This window comes from Diuraphis noxia, unplaced genomic scaffold (genome assembly GCF_037042655.1).
Source record: "Diuraphis noxia isolate RWA-SAM2 unplaced genomic scaffold, SU_Dnox_SAM2 contig0001, whole genome shotgun sequence".
NCBI classification, from domain to species: domain Eukaryota; kingdom Metazoa; phylum Arthropoda; class Insecta; order Hemiptera; family Aphididae; genus Diuraphis; species Diuraphis noxia.
The window spans coordinates 48,443,382-48,459,684 of NW_028301711.1; the positions used below are offsets into that span (position 1 = coordinate 48,443,382).

The following is a 16,303-nucleotide window of genomic DNA, read 5'->3' on the forward strand; positions in this document are numbered from 1 at the left end:
TAATATTATATGTTTTTCTTAAAAAGGAAACATTTTTTTTTTTAAACACTTATAACATTTTAATGTGGATTAAATATTTTTCATATAATTATATTATAAGAAAATCTTATGAAAAATATTGTATTGTAAATCTATTAGGTATTAAATAATATTTTTTTATAAATTTACGAATAATAAAACAATGAATAGTAAAATCAAATTGGTAACTTACAATAATTTAAAATATTGACATTTTCATATTATTTTTACTTTTGTAAGAGCAATACTGACTAGGAATCTTGTATTATCTACATATATTTTCAAGTTATTTACTCACAGACAAGAATATTATTATTATCAAAATATTATATTTTTGTATTTTGAATAGATAGATAGATCTTATCATTTCTTGGAAAGCTGGTGGGTGTAAAACGTCTTACTACCATAATACCATTTAATTTGAAATGGATTATAATTTACAGTCCCGTGTCACAAACAGATTATGATACATAAGTAAAACGGAATGGTGGCTTGATCAGTTAATGTGTATCAAAATTATAGTTATTGTACTTTACCAAAAATAATTTTTAAACAAAATCACAGTACAAAAAAAATGTTAATTGAAATTAATTAAAACAATTTATGCATTCCATTCATTATATTCCATTCATGTTCTTAGTTGAATATCAGATTTGTGATTGACATAAGCGATTGCACTAGAAAAATAATTGTTTTATTATTTTGGTAATACACATGAGGGTAAATAATAATTAATACTGCGGTGATCCAATATTCATAACACGGTGAAGAGTACATATTACAATCAAATTATGCTTTACTGTTAATTTAAAATAAACCAATTTTAAACATCAAATATATTAAGAATGTGATACAATAAAATTCACATATTCAGTCATATGCAAAAAGTAAAACATACATTTAGACTTTTTTACTGAATTCTATAGAACAACCATCAGTGAAATCCTATGGACTCTAAGCAATATGTGATAAAATAAAAAAAATAGTCAAAATATCAAAGTCCAAAATTATACAATGGAAATGATGCATTTAAACAAATTTTTATCAAAATAAAATAGTCTATGTAAGAGTTCAACTAAATATGTATATATTACTCATCACATGATCTGGGAAGTTAAAATACTTTTAAAAGTACAAGATAAACATTGAAATTACAGTTAAATTGAGAAAAACAATATTTTATAAAAACTCCCATTTTCTTTACAACACCTTACAACTAACAATACAAAAATATGATTAAAAATAAAATAAATTTTGATATGGACAATAATATTCAGGGTAAATGTGAATGAATTTGAAGAGTAATTTACAGAAATTCTAACAAAGCTCATAATAATAATATTTCAAAAATCAACCTGTTTATTTTGATTGTAATTGTACAAGAATTGAATCACATTTTATGTGCCATCAAACATATATAAAAATAATGATCAATATTGAGTTAAAGTGATGGAAGTAATAATAAATCCAAAAGTTTCGTCAAAACGTTGTTATTAGATTGAAAGCATTAAATGATTGCAAATAAATTTGAGAAATTATTTATTATTGAATAACACTCATTATCATTAATACCATGAATTCATCCGCTTTACATAATTGTTGTTGATCCAGCATTTCCATTCATGTTCTTAGTTGAATATCAGATTTGTGATTGACATAAGCGATTGCACTAGAAAAATAATTGTTTTATTAATTCGGTAACACACATGAGGGTAAATTATAATTAATACTGTGGTGATCCCATAGGCGTGCACAGATTTTCATTGCAGATGCAGCATATAAAATTAAGCAGCCCATTTTTTAACAATCGGCCAAATAAATGTTGAATAGTCAAAATAATAATTATTGATCATATTATACACAGGCAGTGTTATTGTTACCCAATTGGTTATGATAATATCATTTTTTTTTTTTAACAATTAACAAATCTTTACATACAAAATTTAAGGAAAAATTTGTTCACTACTTTTGAAAACACCAAGTTACAATTACTATCAGACTTAATTATTTATAATATAAAATAATTATATTATTTATGGTTCACATCAATTTTATTTACTTTATTAATTATTATAATTTATATTAAATTATTAAATAATGAATTGCCCCAACCGGCCCATAGACTAATCAATCAGCCTAAAAAATGTGGCAGATGCAGCATATGAACCTTCTGCTGCACCCGTGCGCACGCCTATACTCCCCTTCAACCAAAAGAGATAATTATATATTTTGGTACAATTAAATGTAAAGTGTTCACTATACTAAGAGCTATGATATGTGTTTTAAGATTATACATATTACATTTATTTAATTTAGAGTACCCAATTGAATCATGTGCTGTATGGCAATTTATACAATATTAAAACTATATTTGATAAATCCCACCTCAGTTTAAATCAATTTTTAATTTAGAAGGATTGATAAAATATGAATTTAATTTAATAACTGTATACGTATATATGATTGAATATTAAATCTATTATTTATTTGTGATTATATACTTATGAATCTTTATATTGTATTTATTATATTGTATATTTTATATAAACTTCATTATTTTATTATATATTTTTATACCTACATTGTTTTACCTATATAATTTATATTTCTTTATGTTTAATACAATTTAAAAACATATACTAAATAAAATAAAATTTATTAAATATTTAAATGAACGATAGTTTTTTTTTTTCATTACCTAAAAACCTATAAATTATTTGAAATTTGCTTACCACTTTTTGATGCAGCAATAATAATTTCAGTTATTATATGATCAGAAAATTTTATTGAAATTATAAAATAAACCTATTTGTTGGATATGAACAGATTATTTTTTTATCAGTAACAAATATGTTTTATTAAAATGATAAAATTATTAATCTTGACAATAATTTTCTTTTGATTTGTTCATCAAATAATGTATCTTATTAATAATATATTTTATTGTATTGATCAGATATTTTTTTTAAATAGTGTTAGCCATGACAATATTATGTGTTCAAATTAATAATGTAAATTTAATCAATATGATAATATATTTGTTATTTTTCAAGATGTTCATAAATTGACACTTTAATGTTGTTAGTTGGACAAATCTGTTTGTTAACTGAACAGTGACAAATATTGTGTTGATCAAATCTATATTTTTATCAATAATACCAAGGTTTTTTTTCCTGTGTGTATCAGGATCACTGTGTCTATTTCAAATGCGACCTTATATCCTAGTCCAAGGTAAGGTTATGTATGGAGCTTCATCCAGTCAAACTAAGTGTAAGTAAAATATTAATAATTGTAAATTGACATATATTTAAGTAAGCTCGTGAATTTTGACCGCAACATAAAATTTTGACCACAACATAAATATATTTTGTTAATTTAAAACGGTTATTAGTTATTAATTTCAAAAATGACACATGGTGTAAAGTCTAAAAATAAAGAACAAATTAGGGATACAATTTTTTGATTCACAAGATTTTCATATTAATGATTTTTTATGTTGTAAGTTATGGAAGTTTGACAACGATCCTGCTTTATCATTGTTTTCATTTTTCTAAGTCCTTTTTCCAAGTTTTAATATGAAAAATCAAAGTATTGTAATGGTTTGTTGTGTTTTTGTTTGTGACGATAACAAATGCATTAGCTTCCATGTGTTTGTAATGCAAACACTGACCAACTTCTTGATCCACCTGGCAGTCTTTATTGTGTCATGATTTGAAGCAGTATTTATTATCGACTGATAGAAAATGTTATATAATATATACATATTTATAAAGATTATAATTTATAAGTTATTTAATCAAATGAGTGCAGAATTTGAGCATAAAAGTTTGTATTTTCTTAGAAATAAATAATATTATCAAAAATGTTGTAATTGTACCCAGACTCCCCTACAGTATCCTTGCTGTATTCATTTAATATAATACATAATTAATAATTATTTACATTTTACACATGTATTTCAGATACCATAAGAATTTTAAGAAATCACAAAAAATTATATTGATCAAGGTATATGAAATTTTATATGGCTGATGCCAAGTTTTGAGAAGAAAAAAAAACAAAAATATCAATTCTAAATTTATATCTTATAATGTATTGGTGTAATCATTTAGTTTATTTTATTTTACATAGTTAAAGTTAATATTTTAATTGTTTGTTTATATGGAGTAAAACTAAGTTCTAAATCACAATTTGGTGTTACATAACAGATTTATCCAATCTTACGCCTACCATCATTAAGACTTTAGGAAATAGAATTCAATCAGTGTCATTAAGATATGCATTATATATTACTTATGGAGCTAATTATTATTTGATCGTTTGATTATTTTATAATTTATTGTAAACATTATAATATTATATTTATTTCAGTTACCTTTATAAATAAATTATTTATTCATGTTTCATTAAAAAAAAATTGTAACCAATTAGAGAGTTAAATTATTTACCTTTTACATAAAAATTAATAATGAATATATAAGTGTAGGTACACTTGCAAGTAATTTACCAAACTAAATTGTTGTTCCTATTTTCTTTGAAATTAGGTTTCATATAGGTATAATAAAAAGTCAAGTTTTTGTTACAAATAGGTAACATTTTTTTTTTAAATAATTACCTATTTTTTGACACTTTTTTTTCAGTTGTTTCTGGTTCATCTAAAACAGAAAATACTATTAATTTCTGTTTTCAACAGTGTTGTGTATTTGTGTACTAAAATCTATTTGAAACTTACAACATGAGGTCCTAAAGCAGCCCAATCTCCTGTTTTTTGGCCTGGGAGGCCTTATCCTTAACAGTGATCGTTGTTGCTCTGAAACATAGATTAATCAATGAATTAAAAGTACCTTTTTAGTAGTTTAACATAATGATAATACCTTTATTATTGTTTAGATTCACGGACAACAAGTATAAAATATAAAAATATATGTTTGCTAAGTAGTACTTATGTTTAATAATATGCTTATTTCAATTAATAAAATCAAAATCATTAAATATAACACCTAGGTATTAAGTGTAATGTATATATTAATTATTATTAATGTTATGTTTGGCGAAGTTAGAATTAATGTCATGGATATTTTATGAGATTAAAAATTTAAGTTTTATTTACTGAAAATATTTATTATTCAATATTCATGATAAAAATTAAAACATAATTTTTCTGAGAACCAAATACAATATTATTATTATTATTATTTTTTTTTTTGAGGCTTCAACAGCAATGGTCATTAGCTTGTGGAACTGTAGATTAATTCAATATTATTATTATTATCATTAAGAATTTGTTGTTTTACTTATTTGTCTCATTTATTTTATTATAATAATGTTAATGTATATTTAGTAAACGGAAGACAATTGGATAATGTTTTTGGCATTTATAATGGTGTTAAAGACATAACTCAATGCCATGAGTTATTGTTCAGTGACTTTGACACACTATCAATATATACACGTGAAAATATTAAAAAATGTGGTTGAGTAATTTTGTGATTAATATAGCACTGGGTGTAATTAATGAGAGAAACATATTGCGAGTTTATAAATAAAAAAAAAAAATATTGAGCTGTGATGTAACGGGTCATTTAAATAATGATCCTTCAAAAAAGATTTAAAATTTGGATACTATAGTTGTTCCAAAAGAGAGTTTACTTGTAATGCCATTACATGTAAATGGAAATCATTGGGTAATTATGTTTGCAGACTTTGATAATCAATTCTATTTCTTTGACCCATTCGAAACTATGGAATATAATAAATGTAGACATAATTTTGTGTCCATACTAAGTGAACTGAAAAAAAATCATGTGTACGGGGAGGTAGGAAATGCGTGGCCTGAGATGAATTTACAACTATTTTCTGATTATTCTAAACTAACTGATGGTTATAACTTATAACTGTGGAGTTTATGTGTTGTACTATGCAGAGTGTATGATGAAAAATAAGATTAACAACGTAAAATTCAATAAAGAATTCAGCCCAGGAAATGGTATTTAGAAAGGTGTTAAAAGATCTATTGTTGGAAAAATCAGATTTCATGAGAGATATTTGTTTGTATTGTGGGTTAGGAAACCACAATAAAAAACCGCGCCAAAATGCAGTACCTCCAGTTTTGTTGAATACAATGCTAAGGTGGTGTGGAAATCTGTTAAAATGTTTAAATATACTGGTATATATTTAACTTAGATAACTGTCTAGATACTGTACGTGTAAGTTCTGAAAACCAGATTTCACTTGTCATCCAATCTAAATATATATATATAATATATGTACATAATATAGACATAAAAATTATATTCTTTTGGTTATCACCAACTAGTTATTGTTATTTCCATTACTACATAGAATTATGACACTGCATCAGTTACTTTTTCTAATTCACTGTTTAATACCTAATATGATGGCCAACTATTTGGATAATAAAATTTTTGTGGTCCAACTAATACACATTGACATGATCCTTCAACAAACAAATTATGTTTCAATTATTTTGAGACATTATATCTAAAAATTAATAGGTCATATTCTCAAAAATATACAAAAAATTGATTCTGGATAAACATGTTTTATGTATGTTGCGACTGGGCTAGAGATAAAACAAACAGTGCGGTAACATCCACTTAAGGATATTATAGATTTTATAAAATACATACAAATTTAAGAAATATTCATTAATATCATATATATTATATACCTTATGTCCTTATGAGTATACATAAAAATCAAAAGATTAATTTTCCTCTTACATATTATATTCATTAAACTTGCACAATTATATGAATTTTGGAGATTTAATAAAAACATAATTTTTCTTTCTTGAATAATTCTATAAAAAAAATATTAATTGCAATTACCTAGTTAACTAATACCATTACGATTTTAAGATTACCTTAACTCTTAAGTGTTATTCTTATTACATTTCTAGTGTGTTTTCTTGATTGAACTTCCATAATTAGGTAATTGCACGGATCACGGCTAATCATTACAAAAACAATTTTATGTTAAATTGACTGTAAAACACTAAAATGTCACGGACCAAGATACTAAGACTAAATAGTAAATACCACTTATAGTATAACTATACTTAGTATAGAAGTCTGTGCTAAATAGTAAATACCTACCAAAATGTAGATCATACTATCATAGTATTTTAGTTCGTGATTAATATACTGAGTATAGATTACGATAATTCCGTTATCAAAATATAATGATTAAACAACTATTGAACAGTGTAGCCGCAGAATTGATTGAAACCTAGTTTTATTCAAAATATCATTCAAAATTAATCCATTCTACCCGCCAGGATGGAAATTAAAAAAAAAAAAAAAACATTTATTAAAAGGTTTGTTTGCGCCGTTACCGATTCTGTGATTATTGCGATTGTCAGCAACAGCATTTGTGTGGTGGATGGGAGCGGGAGGGGTTACCCACAGTGTAAACTTTAATATACAACATAATATTATAACTAATCTTACGGACGCAGTGCGACAAGGGTATATTATACACAAAAAAGATGTATTATAATAACAATAATAATAGTAAGCAATAAGCATCCTTGACATTATGACACAAATAATAATAATAATAATAAATCAAAACTTGTGATTTTTAGAAACATTAAACAATAATAAAAATAAGACCGGAACTCGAATTTGGTAGGACGACGTATACCCTAAACTGCAACAGCGCCCTTTTCAATCATCGACATACATCACTAGTGTGTTCTACAAAAGTTCGAAATATGTCACGCACACACACCGGTAGAAAAACGTGAGACTTGAGCTGTATGACAGACCAACTAAATGAGTAAATTAATATTAAATTAATTTTGATTTTTAGCAATGGATTTTATGAAAATTGAATTAGTTATAAAAAAAAGAAATTTAACAGTAGCAATAGATTTTTTTAAATTTGAATAAGTAATAAATAAAGAAATTGAACAGTGGCAATAGATATTTTCATAGGTCAGAAAAGTACAAAATACATTAATCAAACAACAATATATATTTGATAATCGGATAAGCAATATAATTTAATTAACACACAATTGGACGTTAGCAATAGATTTTCAGGGTTGAGATAGACAACTGACAACTTGAGTACAAATTGACGATTAACAATAGATTTTTGGGAACCCTTGAATACTGTAATCAAATATTTCTAGCGAAACGTACATATCACTATATCAGTCATCAAGATAGTTTATGGGAAAAAAGCACAACTCACAGGACTATCCGAGGAACGAGAGAACCTTTTTCCGTTCAATGTTGACTGTTGTTACGGTGTTGTACGATTGAGAATGATTTTTCGAGCGACATTGTCATTTATCTTAAATTTTAGAAAACATTTTTAGGGCTGGGATTTTGATGCATCTTTTTTTGGTGTATTGAACTGTTACTGATTTTTTTTGTTTATAATAATTGTTTTGATTTATGATTTTGGTATGAATTGATTTTTTTCAATATTTTTAATCATAAACTGACAAATAAAAATAAAAATATGTTATAAATAAATATATATTTTTTTTGATTTTAATATTTAAAAAATGCCTTAAGCTGACAAATAAGTGATAAATGTATTGATTTTACAATGATGTGTGTGTTTATTTTTATTTATCAAATTTAATTTCACATAAGTTTATTATTCTGTAACCAAAAACTCAAAGAAATATAGTAATTGATATCTATTAAATATATTGTATATTTTGTATTTTTAATAATGTGGCAACGTTGCAAAAGTTAACAGGTAAAAACATTCTCAATCGTGTCATTAAAAAAGGTATGGCTGATAAGGACCATTCTCAATCGTGTTATACCCTTTATTGTCCCGTAGATTTTTAGTTTTTACCTTTAAATGGTAAATGGGGTAACAGGGGCGCATGAATACGACGTCATCGTTGCGTTGCAGCTGCACAACATAATGCCAGCGTTGCGGCGGCGACCGGCGCTCGTCTACAAAGAATTACAGCTGCAAGTGTCTACTAAGTTCCTGATGATGGCTGGTACGATACAAAACTGCTTGTAAAATATTTCACAAAAAAAAAAATTGAGCCAGCCGAAGGAATAAAAATAAATAAATGTTATCACAAAAATATTGGTCATCTATACAAAAAACTACTATAAATAAGTTAGATTAGTTAGAATTAGAAAAGTTAAATTTTAACTGTATTATATCAGCACTATACTATACTCCGTGTCAAATAAGAGCGCACCGGCCGGCCACAGGCAAAACCGGTTTTGTTACGTAAATTTGGTGCGCTCTTATTTGGTACAAGGTATAGTATACTGTATACTGTATCAGCCATCATCACATATTATACCATCATAAACAATTGTTACCAATTGGCAATTAGTCTGTAATAAAATAACTTATAGTAGTCAATAGATATATTATTATGTCACATACATGTTGTTCGATACCTAGACTACTAAGTACCTATATTTAATAAATTAAATTGAATATAAATTTCCTAATAGACTCTAGTATAATACAGAATTGTAGCAAGAAACAGAAACGACCCTAGCAGTAAACCAAATTTGTGTCCCTCATTAAATTACGCTTAAAATAAAAAACCGACAGGTATTATTTTTAATTTTGTAGATTATAATATTTGAATTGAGAATGCCACTCGATTGCGCCTTTGATATAATTTTGCCCCTGGCAAATGGTGCCTACGACGCTGGTATTATATCCCACTTAGACTTGAGATTGGTAGGTATTACTCTGGGTACTCATTGTTAGTTGATACTTTGATAGCACAAAAAGAATAGCTTTAAAATAAAAAGTTGAAAAATGTTGGAGATACATCAGAAAATGTTTAGTTTCGTTGATAAATAGATGAATTTTTAAAGTTTTTTCTCATGACATACGATTATTTAACACCGGTCGTCACTTCTTCATGAGACAAATTATGTAATATGATATATATTAATTATTAGGTAGTTAATCAATTTGTTATACACGAAAAACACGAGTTTAAATTATTTTAATGACACGAACAGGAAAATGTACTAATTTTTTTTTTAAACAAGACACATCGAGTTTCCACAACGATTTGTATTCGTTAATAACAATAATAACATAGAAAGATAACTATGACCAAAGTGGATTCGATTATTTTTATATTTTTAAATTATTACAAAACAAAGTATTACAAATAAATATTATATAATTAATTATAAAATTTTTATTTAATCAAAAATATAGAAATTATTTTTTTTTTAACTGAATAAATCAAAACAATTATTGGTTGCTCAGATATTGAATAATATACTTTTCTGACATAAATTAAGCCACTGTATTCCCTACCAATGAGATGATATGAAATCAACAGTATAACATAAAATATTTTTAAATATCACCGCATACGCATTTTTTCCTTAAACCTACAAATTACAATTTGTTATATTGTGAGTAAAACTCAATATTGAAAACATATAAGGCCTTTAAATGTAATAGTAGATGTATAGGACTGTAAATATTATCTAATTAACGATACAATTTATTTTAATGGTGAAAATGTTATCCTCTCTGAATAATACATCCATGTCTTTTTTTTCTCAATTTGTTTGGCAACATAATTTATATCTTTATCGTCTGTTTGATTACATGACAATATTCCTATGGTCCAAACTACAGCCAATAACAATCTATCAAAACTGTGAAAATTATTTTACTTATTACTTATTATGTGATCCAATAAATAATATATGGTACCTATAATACTGAACGTACCTCATTAATTTTTGAGACCATAACATAATTAGAAGACATGAGGAACTTGGGAATCCCATATTTGATAATAATCGATCAAATTGTCGGGATTTCAACGAACAATAATTTTCATTAATCAAATAATAATAAAAAATCTGTGGAAAAAAATTTATCGATTACAAAACTATTTAATAATTGAAAATTCGTACTACATATTTTACTACATTTATGTATTTAAGCTTATACTAGAATGTGCATAATACCTATTATGAAAAATAAATTGTCTAATATAGGTATGAAACGTATTTCAATATATTAGTAAATAATTGATTATTTACATGAACTTAAAATAATATTCTTTCAATATATTTAATATTTATGGGATAAAATTCATGTTAACATATTTTACATAGATTATGTAATTGAAAATAGAGCCCTTCGCAAATTTTAAAACCCTTAAAAATGTAAATTATAAAAAAAAATAATTATAAATGTTGTGCATTATAATGTTACATAAATAAATAATAATGATAATAGTGAATAAAAAATAGATAATAGTATGTGAACATTATGATGAAAGACATATATTTTAATCAATACAATTTACCATACCTAGTGAGAAAGCTGAATAATCAACAGAATAATAAAAAAAAAAGTAGTGTATTATTATATTAACAAATTTTTGTATATTCTAATTTTGTGCATCTTAAATTCTTAATTGTTTTTTTTTAATTATCTAATGTATTGATAGAAATGTTTTAAAAGTTGAATGGATGTTTTATAGTTTATGAAATAAGCAGGCATAGGAATAGGCAGGCACCAACTTGAGAATTATGACTGCGAGAATTATGTACGGAGTAAATAACAACCGGGATAACAACATAGTTTTTAAAGATAATCAAAATTAGAGAAAACATTTTTTAGTGTTTATTCAAATAATTTTAAAATGATAAATTGAAATTAATCCATCTAATTTAATTTAAATATAATAAATTCATTTATTTTACTTTACCGGGTTGAGTCCTATTATCTCGGTAATATCAATTGCTAACATAATCATAAATAATATAATCCACATGGAACAATGCAAATAAAAGAAAATAATTTCAGCATAATTTATTATGTTCAGATTCCACAAGCATATCTCGGGAATTTCTTGCCAAAAGCCAATAACTCCCTAACAAAAATATGTTTATACCTAATTACATGATACCGAATTATTGTACAAAAAAGAAAAAAAATTGTTAATTAGTAACTAGTTTTTACGTTTAAAATAGTTGAAAGCAAGACAATTTTAGTAAATTTGAAATAACAATCAGGCAATCCACATGAGTTGCCAATACGTTTAATGACAACCCCAACTATTGAAGGTAAATATAAATAACAAGTTGCGATTGTCCAGTTCACAATTATCCTAAAATAAATACCTAAAACAATTGGGTTTTTAAAATATAGTTAGTCATAAATCATAATATACATCCACATATAAATAGCATACAAAATGTACTATAATAATTAATAGGTAGGTTTATAAGAATTACAATCTTTTTTTACAATTTATTATATGAACTTATTGAAAAGTCAATTAACATATTTACAAAACAAAAATAATAATGAACAAAAAACGATATTGAAAACTGAATATATATATATATATATTAGGCGCAAAGCGTGAAGCATTTAAAATTCAAATTTTGACAATATTTGGTATAAAAATTGAATATAAATAAAACCACAATAAAAATATCTCGAACATTTAAATTAGGTGATGAAACATGAATCATGATGCTCTCATGATAAAAACATTATTTTTTATAACACCTACCAAAAGACAATGTTGTGAATAATTTATCTAAATCAAGATTATAAATATATGAAGTATTAATAATAATTAATGGACTTGTAAATTCTTAAATTTTTAATTGATATAATTATACGAGTATAACCTACAAAAGGAATTTTTAATAGAAATATTATTTTAAAGATACACATTTATTCACAACTGATTGAATTGTGTAACTTAAAAATAAACATTATTGACTTATTCTCCTGTTTTACTACTTACACCAAGTATATAGTTTCTGTGGTGGATAATTTTAATTACTAGTGGCAGTAGGTGCATTGTTTATTAGATATTATTATTAAGTGTTTGGTTATTATAGTACTTTACTACTGATAATAAATCTTATATAAATATTTTGTGATTTTTATTGTGTTATATGTGTTGACTTTATTGTATTATATTTATGTTACTAATACTGTTTAAAATTCTAAGAGTTTATAATGAGTCCATCAGTAATAACATAAAAATATAATTACAATCATATAGATGAACATTAAATATTAATTAGCTGAAGTCAGGAGACTTAATATTTTAAAATTTAATTCAATGGATATAATATATACTCTTAGGTACTTTGACCTATAACTGGCTAGCTTAAATATGTATTTAGTAAACAGTTAATTAAATTAACACATATTATAATTTACAAGGGGCAACTTCATTTGTCTATAATTGTCTATTATATTTCATTCTCCAGATCTCTCCCTGGAATGCTATACCAATAGATAACAATTAAAAATTAAGAATACTGCAGGTTCGTAACACACACCAACAACCCCAACTTCCGACTTACTTGAACCGGATGGTAATAAATCATTATCGGATGGCAGCGCAGTGTTGAAACCGACGAGGAAAAGGCCGAAACGCAAGACGGACACAATAGTAACGTAAATGCCGGTGATCACGGAGATTATAGCTATCGATATACAACAGATGCTACCATTGCTACCGCGTCCTCGGAAAACTGTCGTATTACCCATATCCATCGTCGTCCGCCAAACACGAACCATCTGAACTTGTTGAAGAACTAAAATGATATATTAATTGCACACATCGTTATATTACGTAGTAGTGCAGCACGTCCTGTATAATATCGAGATCTATTAGCAATAGTAAAATATTTGAGTATTGTGTTATTAACTATTAAGTACCTAATGTTTATCAATGTCGAAAAACAATTTTTAATATTTTTATCACTTATTATTAGTAGAATAGTTGTTGTAGCTAGTTGTAGGTGGACTACCGGACACCAGCTGGACTACTGTCGTTCGTTAGTCGTTACAAACTTACAACGGTTCAGAATATGACGTTAGTAAAGATAATTACCAATAAATAGTTAAGCAGGTTTGCAACAATAACGATTTCGAGTGTTGATAATTAACTTTTAAACACAATTAATATGTACTTGTTTGTATCATATTAGTACAAATTTAAAATCAATTATTATCTGCAGTTAACAAGTACTATTTTTGGACTGCCAAATAATCACAGAATATAATATTAATCTTATTACTTATTATCTTAAATTTTGGTTGAGTCTTGAGTAGTATTTAAGATCTATGGTATTACCACAGAAGAAAGTGCATTTATCAAGTGTCTACAGTGTCTACACTCCCATCGGCCTCTCTTTGAAAGAATAAACCTTGAGTAGGTATTGCCAAAGAACCGAAAGAACAAAGCTATTATCTGTTCACAGATTTATAAAAATAGTATTTTTATACATAATTATGGTAATTGGTAATTAGTATTGATAAAACTGAAAACCCAAGGTAAATGGATAACCTATTAATCCTCCTTGCAGTAGAACCGTCCGAAACGTATATATAGTTAGGGTCATCATTCACCACAAGTCTTGTTTAAAATAGTATGGTCTCTTTTATGATAATCCAATTTAGTTTATAATAAATTAATAAAAATAATATATATATATATGTATATACAAGTATATACATCATACATAGTACACACAGGTTAAGGTGTATGTAATTAAATTAAAAATATAAATTTCAAAAATGAACAAGTTTTCACAATACTACCCAAATACACAAAAAGTAAATTAACACACCCTCACGCACGTAAATGTATGTTGAGCATATATTAATCTGTGAGTTATTGAGTTATAAGAACTTTTAAATCGTAATATTTTACATAACTTCTTTGGAAATTAAAATATTCTAAAAAACCAATGTTCAAATACTGATAATGTTAGAGCCATAAAGTTTTATAATTAGTTCTAAATTCCATAGTAATTATAAAAACAAAATATAAGCTATAATATTTTTTTACTTTAAGCAACAATCAACTATGGCCATTAGCATTTTTTAAGGGTTAAGGTTAGTTAGTATGGTACATGGGTTATGTGAGGCAAGGACCACTATATATTAATTTACATGAAACAAATTTAAATAATTACATAAGTATATTAAACCCTTTAAATTCTAAGTAATATAATAAGTACTCAATTGTAATTCCTACAGGAGACTCTAAATTTCCAATGTAAATTTTGTAGCAGATACGCCCAAATATTTTCAATTTAGTCATTAATTAACTATTAAGGAAATTCTCATATAGATCATGGTTGATTTGTTATTTAACATAATAATATAAAAGACTCTATTATTCTCAATATATTGTGTATATTAATTGATTTATCTTTATTTTTTTTTGTTCTAGTGAAAATTAGATTTTAAATTATTTATTTATTTCACATGAGTTGGTACATATACATTTAAAAAAATTGCACTCTAAAATTGCACTTATATGCCACTGTTCTGCCATACTCAAAAACCATAATGTCAACACACTAATCATAATTCATAAACTATTAAGATACTAAATTATTGTACATAAATAATGTATTTTATTATATAGCTTTTTAGAAATTCACGACTAGGGCTCAGAAATGATAGGAGTTAAAACTTAAAATACGAGAGCAAGAATATTAAATATGCAACTCCTACAACTTCCTAAAATATATTTATAATACCATTTAGTATAGAATATAGACAGAACTATAGTATCATAGTAGTACTATTTATACTCAATTATAACACATCGAATATTTAAAATATGATAAGCATAATAACTAACAAATATAATAACCAAAATAAAGCGTAAATAATGTTAATAATTAATATATATAAGATTCAATCCTCTTTTTTACCAAAATATACCTAAAATATCTTATGAAAAATTGAAAATGGTCCTGACTTTTGTTATCATCAAATAAAACTTCTGGTAATATACTTGAATTCAACACAAAGTTAACTTGAAAACAAATTTTCCACTTTTTTATAAATTGAATTTCTGAGACCTAACTCTTTAAGATAAGATTTATAAATGTTAAATATTAAGAATTTAAAATGTTAAGGTAAAATATTAATTTAAAAATGCAAAAATTGTTTTCAAAAAATTGCATGGAATAAATAGGTTATAAATAATATAACTGAAAAAATATTGATCCTTTTGACAAAAAAAAAAATATATCAACATAAACACACTCAGAACATTGCCTTATTTACTAATTAAAAACAATCATTATTAAATTTTCTTAATGTTTAACAATAAAAATTCTGACTTATACAATTATACCATATGATATTATGCTTATGTATTTTGTTGCTAATGAATTTAATTTGGAACTGCTGTTGTAATTGACCAATTCTACAATTGTGCATAATTGAATCTGAATTTGAATGCTTCTTAGTTCTTTATTGAAATTTTTCTTTTTTC

At 25.3% G+C, this 16,303-nt stretch overlaps 1 protein-coding gene, 1 long non-coding RNA gene and 1 pseudogene across 4 annotated transcripts; 1 reads left to right on the forward strand and 2 right to left on the reverse strand.

The window, feature by feature from the left end:
- Window positions 1–4,550: 4,550 nt before the first annotated feature.
- LOC149060821 (uncharacterized) lies at window positions 4,551–7,129 on the reverse strand. Its single transcript, XR_016189524.1, has 4 exons — window positions 6,905–7,129; window positions 6,710–6,841; window positions 4,751–4,828; window positions 4,551–4,673 (listed from the first exon to the last, which is right to left on the reverse strand). It is a non-coding gene; the product is annotated as an uncharacterized LOC149060821 (long non-coding RNA).
- LOC149060822 (uncharacterized) lies at window positions 5,240–6,196 on the forward strand (annotated as a pseudogene).
- A 3,144-nt stretch (window positions 7,130–10,273) lies between the features above and the next one.
- LOC149060823 (nurim homolog) lies at window positions 10,274–13,867 on the reverse strand. Of its 3 annotated transcripts, XM_089216423.1 has the most exons (6): window positions 13,723–13,867; window positions 13,365–13,654; window positions 11,995–12,155; window positions 11,741–11,905; window positions 10,750–10,883; window positions 10,274–10,673 (listed from the first exon to the last, which is right to left on the reverse strand). In XM_089216423.1, exons 2-6 carry the CDS (start codon window positions 13,579–13,581, stop codon window positions 10,517–10,519), a joined length of 834 nt encoding a protein of 277 aa, XP_089072549.1. In that variant the 5' UTR covers window positions 13,582–13,654; window positions 13,723–13,867; the 3' UTR covers window positions 10,274–10,516. The 3 variants fall into 3 exon arrangements, with proteins under 3 accessions (XP_089072549.1, XP_089072550.1, XP_089072547.1); XM_089216424.1 differs by lacking the exon at window positions 13,723–13,867 and having other exon boundaries at window positions 13,371–13,704; XM_089216421.1 differs by lacking the exon at window positions 13,723–13,867 and having other exon boundaries at window positions 13,365–13,704.
- Window positions 13,868–16,303: the final 2,436 nt, after the last annotated feature.

What these genes read in the sequence shown, in the direction of transcription:
- LOC149060823 (XM_089216423.1), bottom strand. Translation starts at nt 13,581, where the DNA reads ATGGTTCGTGTTTGGCGGACGACGATGGATATGGGTAATACGACAGTT. An exon ending in AGATAATAGGACTCAACCCG is followed by an intron (nt 10,884 to 11,740) that starts GTAAAGTAAAAT and finishes TTTTTTCCACAG; the next exon opens with ATTTTTTATTATTATTTGAT. An exon ending in TGGTCTCAAAAATTAATGAG is followed by an intron (nt 10,674 to 10,749) that starts GTACGTTCAGTA and finishes TAATTTTCACAG; the next exon opens with TTTTGATAGATTGTTATTGG.